This window comes from Megalops cyprinoides, chromosome 2, assembly GCF_013368585.1.
Source record: "Megalops cyprinoides isolate fMegCyp1 chromosome 2, fMegCyp1.pri, whole genome shotgun sequence".
In the NCBI taxonomy this organism is placed as follows: Eukaryota; Metazoa; Chordata; class Actinopteri; order Elopiformes; family Megalopidae; genus Megalops; species Megalops cyprinoides.
In genome coordinates this window covers 44,279,945-44,292,733 of record NC_050584.1, presented here as the reverse complement: position 1 = coordinate 44,292,733, position 12,789 = coordinate 44,279,945, and the positions used below count along the sequence as shown (strand labels likewise).

Here is a 12,789-nt window from a genome sequence, read left to right as displayed (position 1 = left end):
GGTTTTGATCACCTTTCATTTATCTACACTGGGGCTGTTTATTTAACTAAACTACATACGCGTATTGGCATGTGCTTTAAATCATACTTACAATTTTTAGCTCTGTAGTTGATGTTATTTTAGTGTTGCTCAGGAACATTAACCCAGGTCCATATTACCGGCATACTTTTAAAAGGTAAACACAGTTCATCGTAGTAATATTACATCCACCTCCTTAACAATACGAGATATAATGTAGTATGAGAGACAAATAACAAAGGCAAAATAATACCTTCAATTTACAGTATATATTGCAACTTCCCAGTGGACCCACAGAAAATCAAAAAGCAGGAGTAGCAGTCAAGCAGTCAGGTTCTTCTCATTACCCCCCCACCCCCCACCCCCCACCCCACAACACCCCACCACCACCACCACCAACACCAGACACATACACACACACACACACACACACACCAATTTCAGTGGTTGCAGTCCTTTGGAGAAGAACCAAACTTTTAATAGCCAGACTCAGAGTGACATCAGAATTCAAAATTTTTGAACACAACAAAAAGTGTCTCTTATGTCGTACAGCACTATCATTGATCCAGGCCAACCCCATGAGTGACTCTTTGTCTGGGCCTTCTGCTTTCAAACAGGCATGGATTCAGTCTCTGGGTACAGACCCGGCCCCCATGAACAATGTCCCAATGTTCCTCCAGCCTCACAACTGAAACGAGGGGGTGGAAGGACGGGGGCAGCGGCAGGGGATCAGTCCTGTCTCTGATCTGAAAGTCATCTTCAGTGTTTACAGTTGTCTCCTTTTTTATCTCTTTAAGTCAATAAAAATATTTCCTCCACTGTTCTCCTCTGATCAGCATGAATGAATGAATGGAAGATCACGCTAATGGATGTACAGATCTAAACTGTTGTGATGTCTTTGTCCTTCTTGAATAGTTTTGCATTAATTTGCTGTTGAAGTGTTAAAGGCCCCAGACTATCTAGATGTACTTACAACATAGCTGAGAGATGACAGGACTGATATTGTTAGCCCTTCTTAGAGGAACTACTTGGACATGAACAGGGTGGGGGGGTGGGTGCTAAGTTATGTTCTGTGAGGTACTGCAGGACACCACACATAATCTTGATATTAAGATAAGATATTAAAAATATATTCATGTTACAGTATAGCCAGCCAAGCAAGACTAAGACAGGTCAGATGAATGTTTTTCACTGATTCTGAGTAATTCTACACAAACTTTAAAGGTATACTGATGTTTACTCGTCATCTCTGAATCAACAGGATTTGCAAAAATGCCAGGACATATTTTAAAAGGCTGCCTCCTTCAGTAGCTGATATGTTTTACAAATGTCTGAAAAAGGAACAGTTTCCGTGAGAAATGCTGAAAATGTAATTATGTCCCCAAATGATATGCAGAGGGGACGGAAAACCCAGCCGGGAGCACAGAATTCCACCTCACTGTAAACACAATATATAATTGAAGAAGTGCAGTTCTACAGCAGAAAGGATTTTTTTCTGCTCATATGCACAAAAGGATGGCAGAGTCATCTCACAGTGGGCCTAACCTCACTAGCTCCATATTCTAAATGAGATGTGATCATTGCTAACAATTCTGAGAGATTGGAGTGACTCAAATGGGCAGCCTGGAAACTTCACATCCATGAGTTACAACCCGTGGATGAGCGCAGCAGAACCAAATTAATTACAACCCTACTTGGCAGCCTGCCCTCTTACATAATGTGCGGCCTCATGCAGATGGCCGCATAAAGGGCTTATATCTTGTTCATGGAGACACAAGGATAAAGCAAGCTGCAGCCTTTACCAGCTTGAATATGTATGCAAGTCAGGAACTGTGGAGTGTCCACAAACTGGACATATAAAGATGAGCAAAACAATGGAACTGGTTGGCACTGGTTAATCTGCTTGAAAATAACAGTCCTTCTACTAACTGCCAGAGGTACTTCCTTGCACCTCTTCTCTGAGGCAGCTGTGTGAAGAAGGGGGGAACTGACTGTATTTTGTATTTAACCAAAGTAAATTTAAAACAAGTGACTTTGGGTCACTAACACAATAGTTCAAAGTTTAAAGCTAAACCTTCATAGGAAATAGTTACAAGGGAAAGAGAACAAAAAACACGCCTCCCTAAAAACTGTTTAGCAGAAACATTTAAACTGAATATTGACAAAATGTCCGTGAATAAACTTTTATATTAGGGTTGTATCTCATGCCCTCCCAATGTGCTCAGATGCTGATCATGTGACTAAGGCACAATCAAGGACATATCCAAGTCAGGAAGTCTCTTTACTACTATTTAACACAAATTTATGGTGTTTCAAACTGAAGAAAAACCCTACCACATATGGTCACATATGATCTTTTTAGAGCCTCTGTTTTAGAGTCTTTAGACTTGCCAGCTGTCCCACATCTCCCTCCTGTTAATCTGTTCAGTGTCCTCTTTCATTATCCTTTGTCCTACCAAAGACTGAAACCTGGCTAATACAGGGATCATAGGCACACATCTACACAGACCTGACAGATCAAAAGTAGTCATCACACAACACAGGGAAAGTTGTGAACAATTGTACATACACCAGTTCACAAAACCATCCATCATCAGTTAATCTCCAATGTTTGTGCTGCTGAGCTGGTAGGAGTACATGTCAGATATTTGTGAAGTGCAGTGTGTGCAAATTGTAATTTCCCATGTTCTGCAGTTGGTAACACCACTTCTAAAAACAGTACCAGGCATAAGCCATTTGACACACCAACATCACTGGAGTAGACTGGCAATGAATACCATCTGTGCAACCATGGTGTGTTATAACACTACAGCAGTGAAGTGCAGCTATTTCATGAACTGTGCCTTGTCTGTTTGTGCAGGTACATGCCCTGACCACACAAAAATAACTCTCAGTCTGATGGTAGCAAGGAGGAAACAGACTCAGGTCTGTTAACGTGCAGTAAGGTTATTCTTTTTCAGTTTTACTTTTATGCTTTTACTGGGACATAAGCTCAAATATGTCAAACGTCAAATAAAGAGTACACATCTCTGAATGATATGTCTGGAGGATTCCTCTCATTCTAAATTAAAATACACAATTGATGGATGTCAAAAGGGTATGTGTTTGCTCTTGTTGAATCAACTCCTGAAATGTGTTGCTTACTACGCAGTAAACGTGTAGGAGTTTACCAGAAATGCAGAGCAAAATCTGGACTGAAAGCAGGCAATGAAACAGCTTTGTACTGTAGTAAGTATGTCAGAGAAACCATCATGGTGTACTCTCATTAAAAGGAATGTTAAGTAAGGAGAGAATGGACCATGAAGCAATCATGTGATAGAGTGCAAAGGTATACATTTTCTTCTTGGTTGGGAACATCAAGACAGAATACAAGGTGAACAAATAAGCAAAAAAGTTAGGAACTCAAATGAATCTTGAGTTTGGGGAAATGGGAATTGCACCGTTTGGGGGAGTGGACAGTTTCAGGGTTTAAATCCTGTTTCCTACAAATTTCTCCTTTGCCATGAAATTGCAACGCAGTGCTATGTACATGTTTTACCATCATGGCATTATTTTTTGTTACAGTCCTTTTCTCTTGCAAATGTTCCTCTGCCCCAGCTACAGCCCTGCATTATACATAATTTTCTCTGTGCTTTATGTGTGAGAATTGTTTTGGCATCCGCCAGCCTTGACCAATGAAGGTCAGTACTCTGCTCTGCTGTTCTGCTCAGTTGTAAATATCACATTAGAAACTTTGCTAAAATGCCCTCTGAAAAATAACAGAAGCTATTTCACAAAAATTGCTTCATGTACTAGAAGACAAATAGGTTTTAATAGAAACTTAATGGGCTTTAATATAAACTGTGAACTGTAGATAGCTTGGAAGCATCGATGCACTAATCAGAGTACAATGATGCTTTGAATGTGACAGTCATAAACCTTCCAGTAGTAAACCATTACACAATACAGCTTGGTGCAAATGACAACAGTGAAAAAAGAAAACAGCAGAAGTAAATTTGTGTACGACTCACAAAGTCCTTGATCAGTATTGTGACGTCACAGGAAGTCCATTCTTGCTCCTTTCTGTCCCCTGTCATCATTACTTCCCCTGTAGCACTTTCCTGTGCCCTCCCCCATCAATTGACATTGTCCCCTCCCCCATGAGTTGTGTGGTTTGTGGTTATAGAGCAGCTTGCTGTGCTCTTTACCTGAGAGAGAACGAAAACACATTTACGTTATTTGTCATAGAAAGGTTTCGTTTACAAGAAGGGCAACTGAAACTCTTGTGAAGCAGTAAATGCTCTCACTTAGCACTGCTTCTCATGCCAAACAGACCCTTGCGAGCTGTCATAGGACTAGTTCTCATTCCTTGGACCTTTTTCACAACATTTTTTGTCAAGGGAGGCCATTTATGGGATGGAGGCAGAGGCACTTTTTATGATGGTTGCTTTGGTCGTAGTGGATGGTATGATAAGATTCAGATTAGATTACATTCAGTTACATGAATATATGAGAGAACCTGCTTTGTCTGCTACAACAAAACCATAAAAATCAGATAATGTTACAGAAAGGGGAAGCTTTTGGTCATGCAGGAACAGTTTATGAATGGATTCAAAACCTGCCACTGAGATGGATTTAAAACACCTTGCGGCAAGATAATCTGCCTGCCAAAGACACATACATGTCTCTTTACATTGGGGAGATGACATCACATACCTTCTCAACTATGCCTAATTTAAATTCATTTTGAGAAATGGAGGTCACAGTTATGGTTTAGCTGGAAAGCTGTTGAATACTGTCTGGCATCCAAATGTTGCCTTGCTTGTATTGCAACATGTTTGTACTACAATGATGTACTACTTGACAGTGTTTGGAATGTGGTAGTACAGTATTACATTGGGTCTCTGATTATTTCAGTGTTCTCTTGATGCAGTTTTCAAAGGAGCGACAACTGAAGCCCCATCTGATCTTCAATGCTACAAGAAGACCACAAAATCAGATGAAGACTTTACATGTACATGGAGTCACGGGACTTACTGTGAGAATAACACCTACAGACTTCACTATTGGTGAGTTAACTGCAGACCCCTGCCTCACTTTGATATAAGTAGTGTATGTACATCTGATGCACCCCTGTCAATAAAGAGAACTTAACCCTGGTCTTCACCAGTTTCGGTGGAGAGACGAAGCCTTATCACTGCCATCACAGTGATGTTACGGGGGTCTGTTCCCTTATTTTGGTTCGGGAAAATCTTCTTGCCAAGAGGAAGATAGATGTGTGGGTGGAGGTTGACCCGGGCAACAGAAGCTGTAACTCAACCATCTTCTCTGCGATTTTTGATTATCAAGGTAAATGAGTCTTTCTTACTTGTGTAGACTGAAGTTGTGGTAATTAAACTGGAGTCAGCAGCACTATAGGGTAATTAACCTTCATGTTTTGGAGTACTGATCAAATGGGCACAGTACAAGTTTGTTATGTAAAATTTTCAGTTGTCAGTCAAATGCTGGTATGTATGTATTTTTCTTTGTTGTGAATAGTTGAGGAGGTTGATGTGAAATGTAACCAGAAAAAACATGTTCATCCGTGAGCATATTTTTGTCAGTTTTGCTTCATATTTGTGCTTTTTCTATTTTTTTCTGCAGTTAAATATGATGCTTCTTATATTGAGAGCATGTCAAGGTCCTCAGGAAAACTTACTCTGACTTGGAAGAAACCACTAGGTGAAGTCAATGGCGTCGTAAATGAGATTCAGTTCAGAGGACTGGGAGATCAGTGGAAGAGTGTAAGATGACGAAAACAATGATAACGTATTTCACTTTTACATATTGGGTTGATAGTGTTACTGGCAGTCATTATACCTGCATTAGGACATTGTCAGTCTTTCCTAAGTTTTTAATTGTAACATTGTGTGTCTTTTTGCTATCATTTCAGAAAACATTCGAAACAGCAGGAGGTGAAGATAAACTAGGTGTGTCTTTTTTCCTCTAATAAACTAGGTGTGTCTTTTTTCTTCTAAGTGCTTTATGTACCGCCCCTACAGTGAAGAGAGAAAAAAAAACAAAGAGTGAAAAACCTTTAAATTTTCTGTCAAATATTATATATATGGCATTACAGTATCTCTGACAGAGCTAACAAATATTTGACCAAAAGATTTCTGTGACTGTATACAGCCAAATTGTGATTGTTTTTTCAATGTAAAAGTGAATATTCTAATTTAAGATTTCAGCTCTCTCAGTGAAATACCTCTGTTTCTCTTAAAAAAAACAATCAGGAAAAAAATGGTAAAAATTGCCATTTAAATCAGTTTTTATGCCTTTACAGCATCTTTGTTTTATTAAGATTGACAATGAAACCACAAACAAAACAAATTATGCTGGACCAATCCATATGAGTGCTACAACACTGGCAAAATACCTGGAAGCAATTGAAGTTAGGCAAAAAGAATGAGTGACAGAATGATATAAATATAAATGCAGTTATGATTTGGATTGGTTCCTCCCTGGAAAAACTTACGTGAGTGGTAAAAAATATTCTGATGTTTGTTCTTATGACATCATAGGACATCTCCGGATGGCCAAAACATGTCCAGAGCATACCACGTCACATGATGTCCGGCACTGTCCTGTACAGTGAGACCTGATTGTATCTGTTTCTGCAGACACGTTTGAACTGCTCATCCAAGATGGCATAGTCTATGAAGTGCGAATTAGACGCAGGGCCATACATCTAGAACCCTACATCTGGAGTGCCTGGAGCCAAACCAAGAAAGTACCCACTGGTAAGAAAACCCTTGACATATCTTTACTCATAGCACCAAATGCATCACATGAAGATCACCTTAGGGAAATAAATATACATGCCAGCTCTTTTGAGTGTTGAATTGCCTCTTATCTCTTGCAGCTCTTGCAATATGGCAGTACAGCACTAGAGAAGATGTGTAAATTAGCCCCGTTCAACATGAACTTGCTCTAGAATTGGTTTATTAGCTGAGACTGATATTTCTCAATCAGATATCTTGTCTTTGTATGCACATTTAAGAAGTGGAGTAAATGTCTCCCTATTTCATTACAGAAATTCATGAGCCGCCTAAAGTTAATTGGACAGTGGGGAAACTTGATAATTATGTCAGATTGTTGAATCTGACCTGGGAGGTGAGTGGACCAGGTACTTAAAGTCAGAAAACATGTCAGTCATGTCCAAATTGCAGTAGTAATGATGTTCAATGATTGAAAGTGAAATTGACAGTGCTTTGTGAGACCAGTGAACAAAACATTTATGTAAACACTTTTACTTCTGAATATTTTTCACTTCTACTGAATATTTTCAAATATTACATGCTAGCAAAATAACGCTAAATAATGAAGCCATGAATGGACTGAGGAAAGACATCATCAGCACATCATTTTAAATCCAGTATGCCATCAAATCCAGAGTGGCATTTTCAGTTCGACCTACCATATTAATGTGTTTATGTCAGGAAAAAATGTGATAAAGCCATTCCTTGGGATAGCAGAATGTTACAACATTCATTTGAGGTGGTGTGTGTAAAAGCTGGTGTGTAAGCAATGTCAATTCACATAATTCTGTTCTTATAATGTGTTCCCACAGGCTCCCCCACGTCCTGCATCTGCAGGAGGAGTGAATTACAGCCTTTCCCTTTCTATTCCTTGTCAAAAGAGACCCAAGACCATTCGAAATGTGAATACCACAGAGTACATCACTAATGTGACTGCTTCTGATGTCAATGTGACTGTCATTGCCGTTAACAATGCAGGGAAGTCACCCACAGCACATGTCACCATCCCAGCCGAGCACCTCCTAGGTAAGAGCATGATTGTATGTATGCTTATGTGTGTGAGAGAGACAAAGAACACATAAGAGAGAGAGAGAGAGAGAGAGAGAGAGAGAGAGAGAGAGTTAGAGGGAACAAGGTATTCATGTGTCTGCTAGAAACAAAATTAAGTCCTTTTTCATCCACCACTTCTGTAGATTGTCCTAAGGACAAGGCTTCACCACCTGACCAGATGAATGTGAGAAAGGTTTGTGTGGAGTGGTACAAGCTGCAAGATGGGGTTAACGGATCACCCTTAGGGCACAGAAGTGTCTTTATCAATATAACAGATACCATTCGTGAAATTAAAGAAGGTAAGGAGATGTTACAGAATAAAACTTGAAGTAAAGCTGAAGTTTGATTAAGAAATTTGGAAATGCAAATCATAGTGCACTTCAGAATAAAATATTTTAGATTTAAATGCAGTCATTGATAATGATTTTACTTTGCACATTATTACCTGTAGGTGAAGGTCTAATTTATATTCATTCATCTGCAAAATGTAATGTACTGCATGATTAAAACTGAATAGTGTAATAAGTGCCATGCTGGCAAAGCCTCTTGTTAAAACATGTTGTACTACTTTATCTAGGCTGTGAAGACTTTGTACGCTATCATTACTTTGTCCACACTAAAGGGAAACAAAAATCACGCACTATAGCGCTGTGTCCTATGTACAAGCGGGAGGGAGGTAAGTTAAAATCACGTTGAATGATCAGAGCCACGATGGAACTACAAAATTAATGAGATGTTTTTATACTGTAATTGTTTTGAAATAAACTATTGATTGTTCTTTCAGTGCCTACACATGGACCCCAAAATGTGACTGTTGATGTAACATACAATTCTGCCATTGTGTCATGGGAACCAATTCCAATAAAAGACCAGCAAGGCTTTTTGAGGCATTATGTCATTGATATCAAAAGTGAGCTTTACACAAAGCAAGGTAAGGCTGTCCTATTTGGACACTGAGGATGCCTCCCCTTTACCCTTCTTTTTAAGTTTTTTTTTTTCTCAAGACTTTCAATCTTGGTTGTGTTTTACAGATATTCTCCATGAAAATGTTGCATCGTTTTTTTATGCCTATTGAAGATACTATGTTGATGATACATTTCTATAAGTAACTTGTATAAGTCTGTGTAAGTCTTTTGTTTTCAAACCCATTATGTTTTTCAGTGGCTAGGTGCAACAATAAAAAAGGTTATAGGTAATATTGAGGTGTCACAGCACACTCATTTTTGCGTCAATCTGTTTTATTTATTGAGTAATACATACAATCAGCTCTGCTTTGTCCATCATTATCAGCATTGTGATTATTGTCCGTTGTGCAGTGTTGTTTTTTTGGCCATGGGTAGTGGTTTATGAAAAAGAGTAGGACAGTCTGATATGTATCAATAGTCCATGGTAACAAATGATAATACTTACATCAAATGTTCTGAGAACAGTCAGCTATCCTTCTAAATAGGGATTACCGATGAGAAAAAATCCTGTTATCACAATTCCATTTAAGGACCAATGAAAAAAAAGATCTTGCTCTATTCTCTAACGTTATTCTTAGGCAGACTCTGCATATTGCATTTACAAGGGAGTCCATTTTTAAGATGATAATTTTCTCTCACTGAGCTGACCGTTGCTCATTTGTCTGATGTGTTTCCATGAACAGTGTAAACACTGCCCTCTACAGGTAAGGAGCACCGCAATGAAATCACAATACCTCTCTCTTTCTCTCTCTCTCTCCCTTCACTGTCTTCATTGCTCTCGCTCTATCTGCCTTCTGCAGTAAAGGTTGAATGGTTTCAAACAAATTGCACCATCCAGAATCTACCAGCTAGGACCCGATACACTGTGCACGTTGCTGGGGAAACAGCTACGGGTGTGGGACCAAACGTAACAGTGCATATCTCTTTACCACAAGGTAAAGTAAAAACCGTATTTTACTGTAATCTTCAGAGATCCTGTGCTATTGAGTGTTTAGGTTCTGTTGACAACTTATATTTTGATCAAAACATGGAGTCTAATGAGCAAGACAGAATGGCTCACAGCCACTGTGCCCACTATCTGCTTCCGAATCAGCATCAGATATTAACTACCTAACTCAAGACGTTATTTGTAAAGACTTTGAAGTGAGCATAGCTAAGTGGACTGTGGTCATTGTCATATGCAACTAAACAATTCCTAGTGTAAAAAAGTGGGAAGACCTGACTGAGTAATACTTGGATTATCTCTTCTCACTAATTGCAGGATTATCTGATTCTGAATGGATCATTATAGGCATCTTGGTGGTTGTCCTGGTTCTCACAATACTCTGCAGTGTCATCATCAAAAGGTGAGGTCAGAAGCAAAGTGCTTTACAGCTGTTTGCCCCCTCTTTTCACAATGCAGATGCCTCCAAAGTCTGCAGAAGACTCCACCTTCTGTCTCTGTTCAAAGGTTGTCATTCCACCCTCTCTCGTAGTGTAACTGGCCCAATTTTGGTCTTTGAGATCAGTTTAAATAGGAAATAGAATGACTGGCTGTCCCAGGTGTTAGTAAGATCCTGCTTAGCATTATGCAAGTGTCTCCAAAGGCCTTCAAGGCCTGCATAGTTCACCACTGCCTCACTGAATATTTCACAAACAACCAAATGTTTTGAAGAAAATGTAAATCTCAGGTTTCTGGTATATATGTTTATTTTTATATGCATATTATATTTGTTCATGTTGCCTGCGCAGTAATGTGTTCAGATCTCTATAATTTTTCATAACACTTGTGTGTTACAAGCATTGATGAATATAATGGTAATGGAAATTGACATCTTGCATATTGACTGGAACTCTAAAGAGTGAGTTTAAAAAGGTTTTTCATCATTGGGAATGTCTGTTGTTACAAGTCATTAAAAACACGTAAAATGCTGAAATCAATGTTCTGAAAAAGCATGAAGCATTATGGAGTTGCTTGGCAGACACTGTGAACAGTATGTACTATGGACGACCCCATAATGCTTTAAACACTGTAAATAAAGTATCACTTCATAGCACTTCATAGTAAAGTCTTTCCTGTGCCTCTTTTAATTTATACAGGTTCAAAAGCAAACTGCTACCTGAAATTCCAACACCTGTGATAACAGAAACACCCATCCCTTGTTCAAGGAATAATGAGGTAAGACTGATTTGTTGAAGAGACTGGTTGCAGTGTTGACTGACCAGATTATCCACCCCACAATATTAATGTGTGCTTGAGAATGGTGATAATCTTGGACAAAAAAGGCAAATTGCCAACCCAGTGTGCCATATAATTTGGACTGTAATAAACTGAGCATGAACAGAAAGAAAGCCTCTGTCTAGAACATTTGTGAATAACAGGTACAATGGGGGAGCTGGTTGGTGTGGGTAGTCATGACCCGAATCTGCTATGACTTCATAGGAGTCGTACCCCTTCGAGGAAGAGCTGCACGCTGTTACCCTTCTTCAACCTCAGCAAGATGTATGCAACAAGTCCCCGCCTGGCGTGGAGGAGAGTTCTCTGCTGGAGGCGCGAGAGACCACTCTCTGTGAAGACGAGGGTGAAGAGAGCCAGACCGATTCGGACGATTTCCAATTCAATTTCCCCATGAGCCCTGACTACAAGAGGCAGATGCTGAGCCTCCCGGCACCACTGGAGTCAGTGGAGCTCACCAGTGAACAAGCCAGCTGTGAGGTCACTACTCCTGTCTACAGGAACGGCCTGGTCTTTGAACTTAAAACTGAGGACACCTCTGACAAAGAGACAGAGCTTTAGCTTCCGCTGAGCCCACACCTCCACGACAGAGGGGTTAAGGACTGTTTTGATGAAAGACCATGTGCTTACTGATGCATTGTTGAAATCAAGTGCAGATTTCATTGCATATAAAGACTGGTCTTTACATTATTTTACTTGTTTGCTTAGGAGACACCCTGGCCCATGATGTTTATATATAATTTTTCAGATGATTTATTCCATATTTATGTTACTCAGGGGCATGTGGTGTTGTGTTTAAAAGCTTTATAGAAATGCTGAGTTTCTGTAGGAAGGGGACCCAGACTAGCTGCTGTGCGGTGTCCCAGGTGTTTTTACGGCATCACTGCAGCCACATCAAAATGCCTCTATTAAGAAGACATCCACAGAGAATCAGGTGACAGTGAGAACTGGTAAAACTAACATGAAATAAAGAGAGAAACTGTCTGATTGTTGATATATTAATTGATACTTACCATCCTATGCCATGTTGGTATAATAGAGACCGCCATGGAAAAGTCCCTCCAGTTTTACATTCAGTTTTACCCCCTCCTCCGACAGGGAAATTTGTGTCGGGGGAAGGAAATGACAACACATAAAAAGAGCACATAAGAAAGACTGCTGACAGCTAAGCGATGTCTTGCTCATACTTGAGATATTTTTGTGGTCACTATTTCCTTTGAGTTTGGTTTGCCCCAGTTGAGAACTAAAAGAACAGCATATTTGCTATGGCTGATTTATGTTTTTGTTTAACCTTTTCGAGCGTTGGAAATTACCTACCAAGGTACTGGCCATCTGAACTTTCAAAACATTAAGAATTATGTTGGGAGAGAACTTATTTACTACTCTAACAACCGTTTAATGTGAGAGTATTACGCAGTTAACATATCCAGTGCCACTAGAGGGACCTATATGTCACTGTCTTTACAATCTTGCTGTACCGTAGTAAAAAGTGCTGTCGTATGGTGAAGCCAGTAGTTTTTTTCACAGTGCTGTGCAAGCATGTGCAATGCTTGACTTCTAAAAGCCTGCAACAGACTGCATAGGTTTCAGCATGCCAGATGGTGTCGTGACATCATATGGTGCATGTATTCAAGCTCCTGACCTTTGCACAGAGAGGAGCACAAAAAGGGAGTAGGGTCATATTAAACGCATCATCTCTGTCCGAGTCCATTGAATTCAGAAAGGAGGTCTGACACGTTGCATTCTTGCTGCCATTACTGGCCTA

At 39.7% G+C, this 12,789-nt stretch overlaps 1 protein-coding gene across 1 annotated transcript; it reads left to right on the top strand.

The window, feature by feature from the left end:
* The first annotated feature begins 5,669 nt into the window (after positions 1-5,669).
* On the top strand, positions 5,670-11,585 carry il12rb1 (interleukin 12 receptor subunit beta 1). The gene is made up of 12 exons (XM_036519409.1): positions 5,670-5,780; positions 5,930-5,966; positions 6,657-6,776; positions 7,070-7,149; positions 7,607-7,820; positions 7,988-8,143; positions 8,422-8,520; positions 8,629-8,775; positions 9,610-9,744; positions 10,071-10,155; positions 10,889-10,967; positions 11,232-11,585. The coding sequence occupies exons 1-12, from the start codon at positions 5,670-5,672 to the stop codon at positions 11,583-11,585; spliced, it is 1,617 nt and encodes a 538-aa protein (XP_036375302.1).
* Positions 11,586-12,789: the final 1,204 nt, after the last annotated feature.

Bases quoted from the DNA above. Each gene is read 5' to 3' on its own strand.
- il12rb1 (XM_036519409.1), top strand. From the start codon at position 5,670: ATGTCAAGGTCCTCAGGAAAACTTACTCTGACTTGGAAGAAACCACTA. The intron at 8,776-9,609 runs GTAAGGCTGTCC...TGCCTTCTGCAG, and splicing joins TGAGCTTTACACAAAGCAAG to TAAAGGTTGAATGGTTTCAA. The intron at 10,156-10,888 runs GTGAGGTCAGAA...TAATTTATACAG, and splicing joins TGCAGTGTCATCATCAAAAG to GTTCAAAAGCAAACTGCTAC.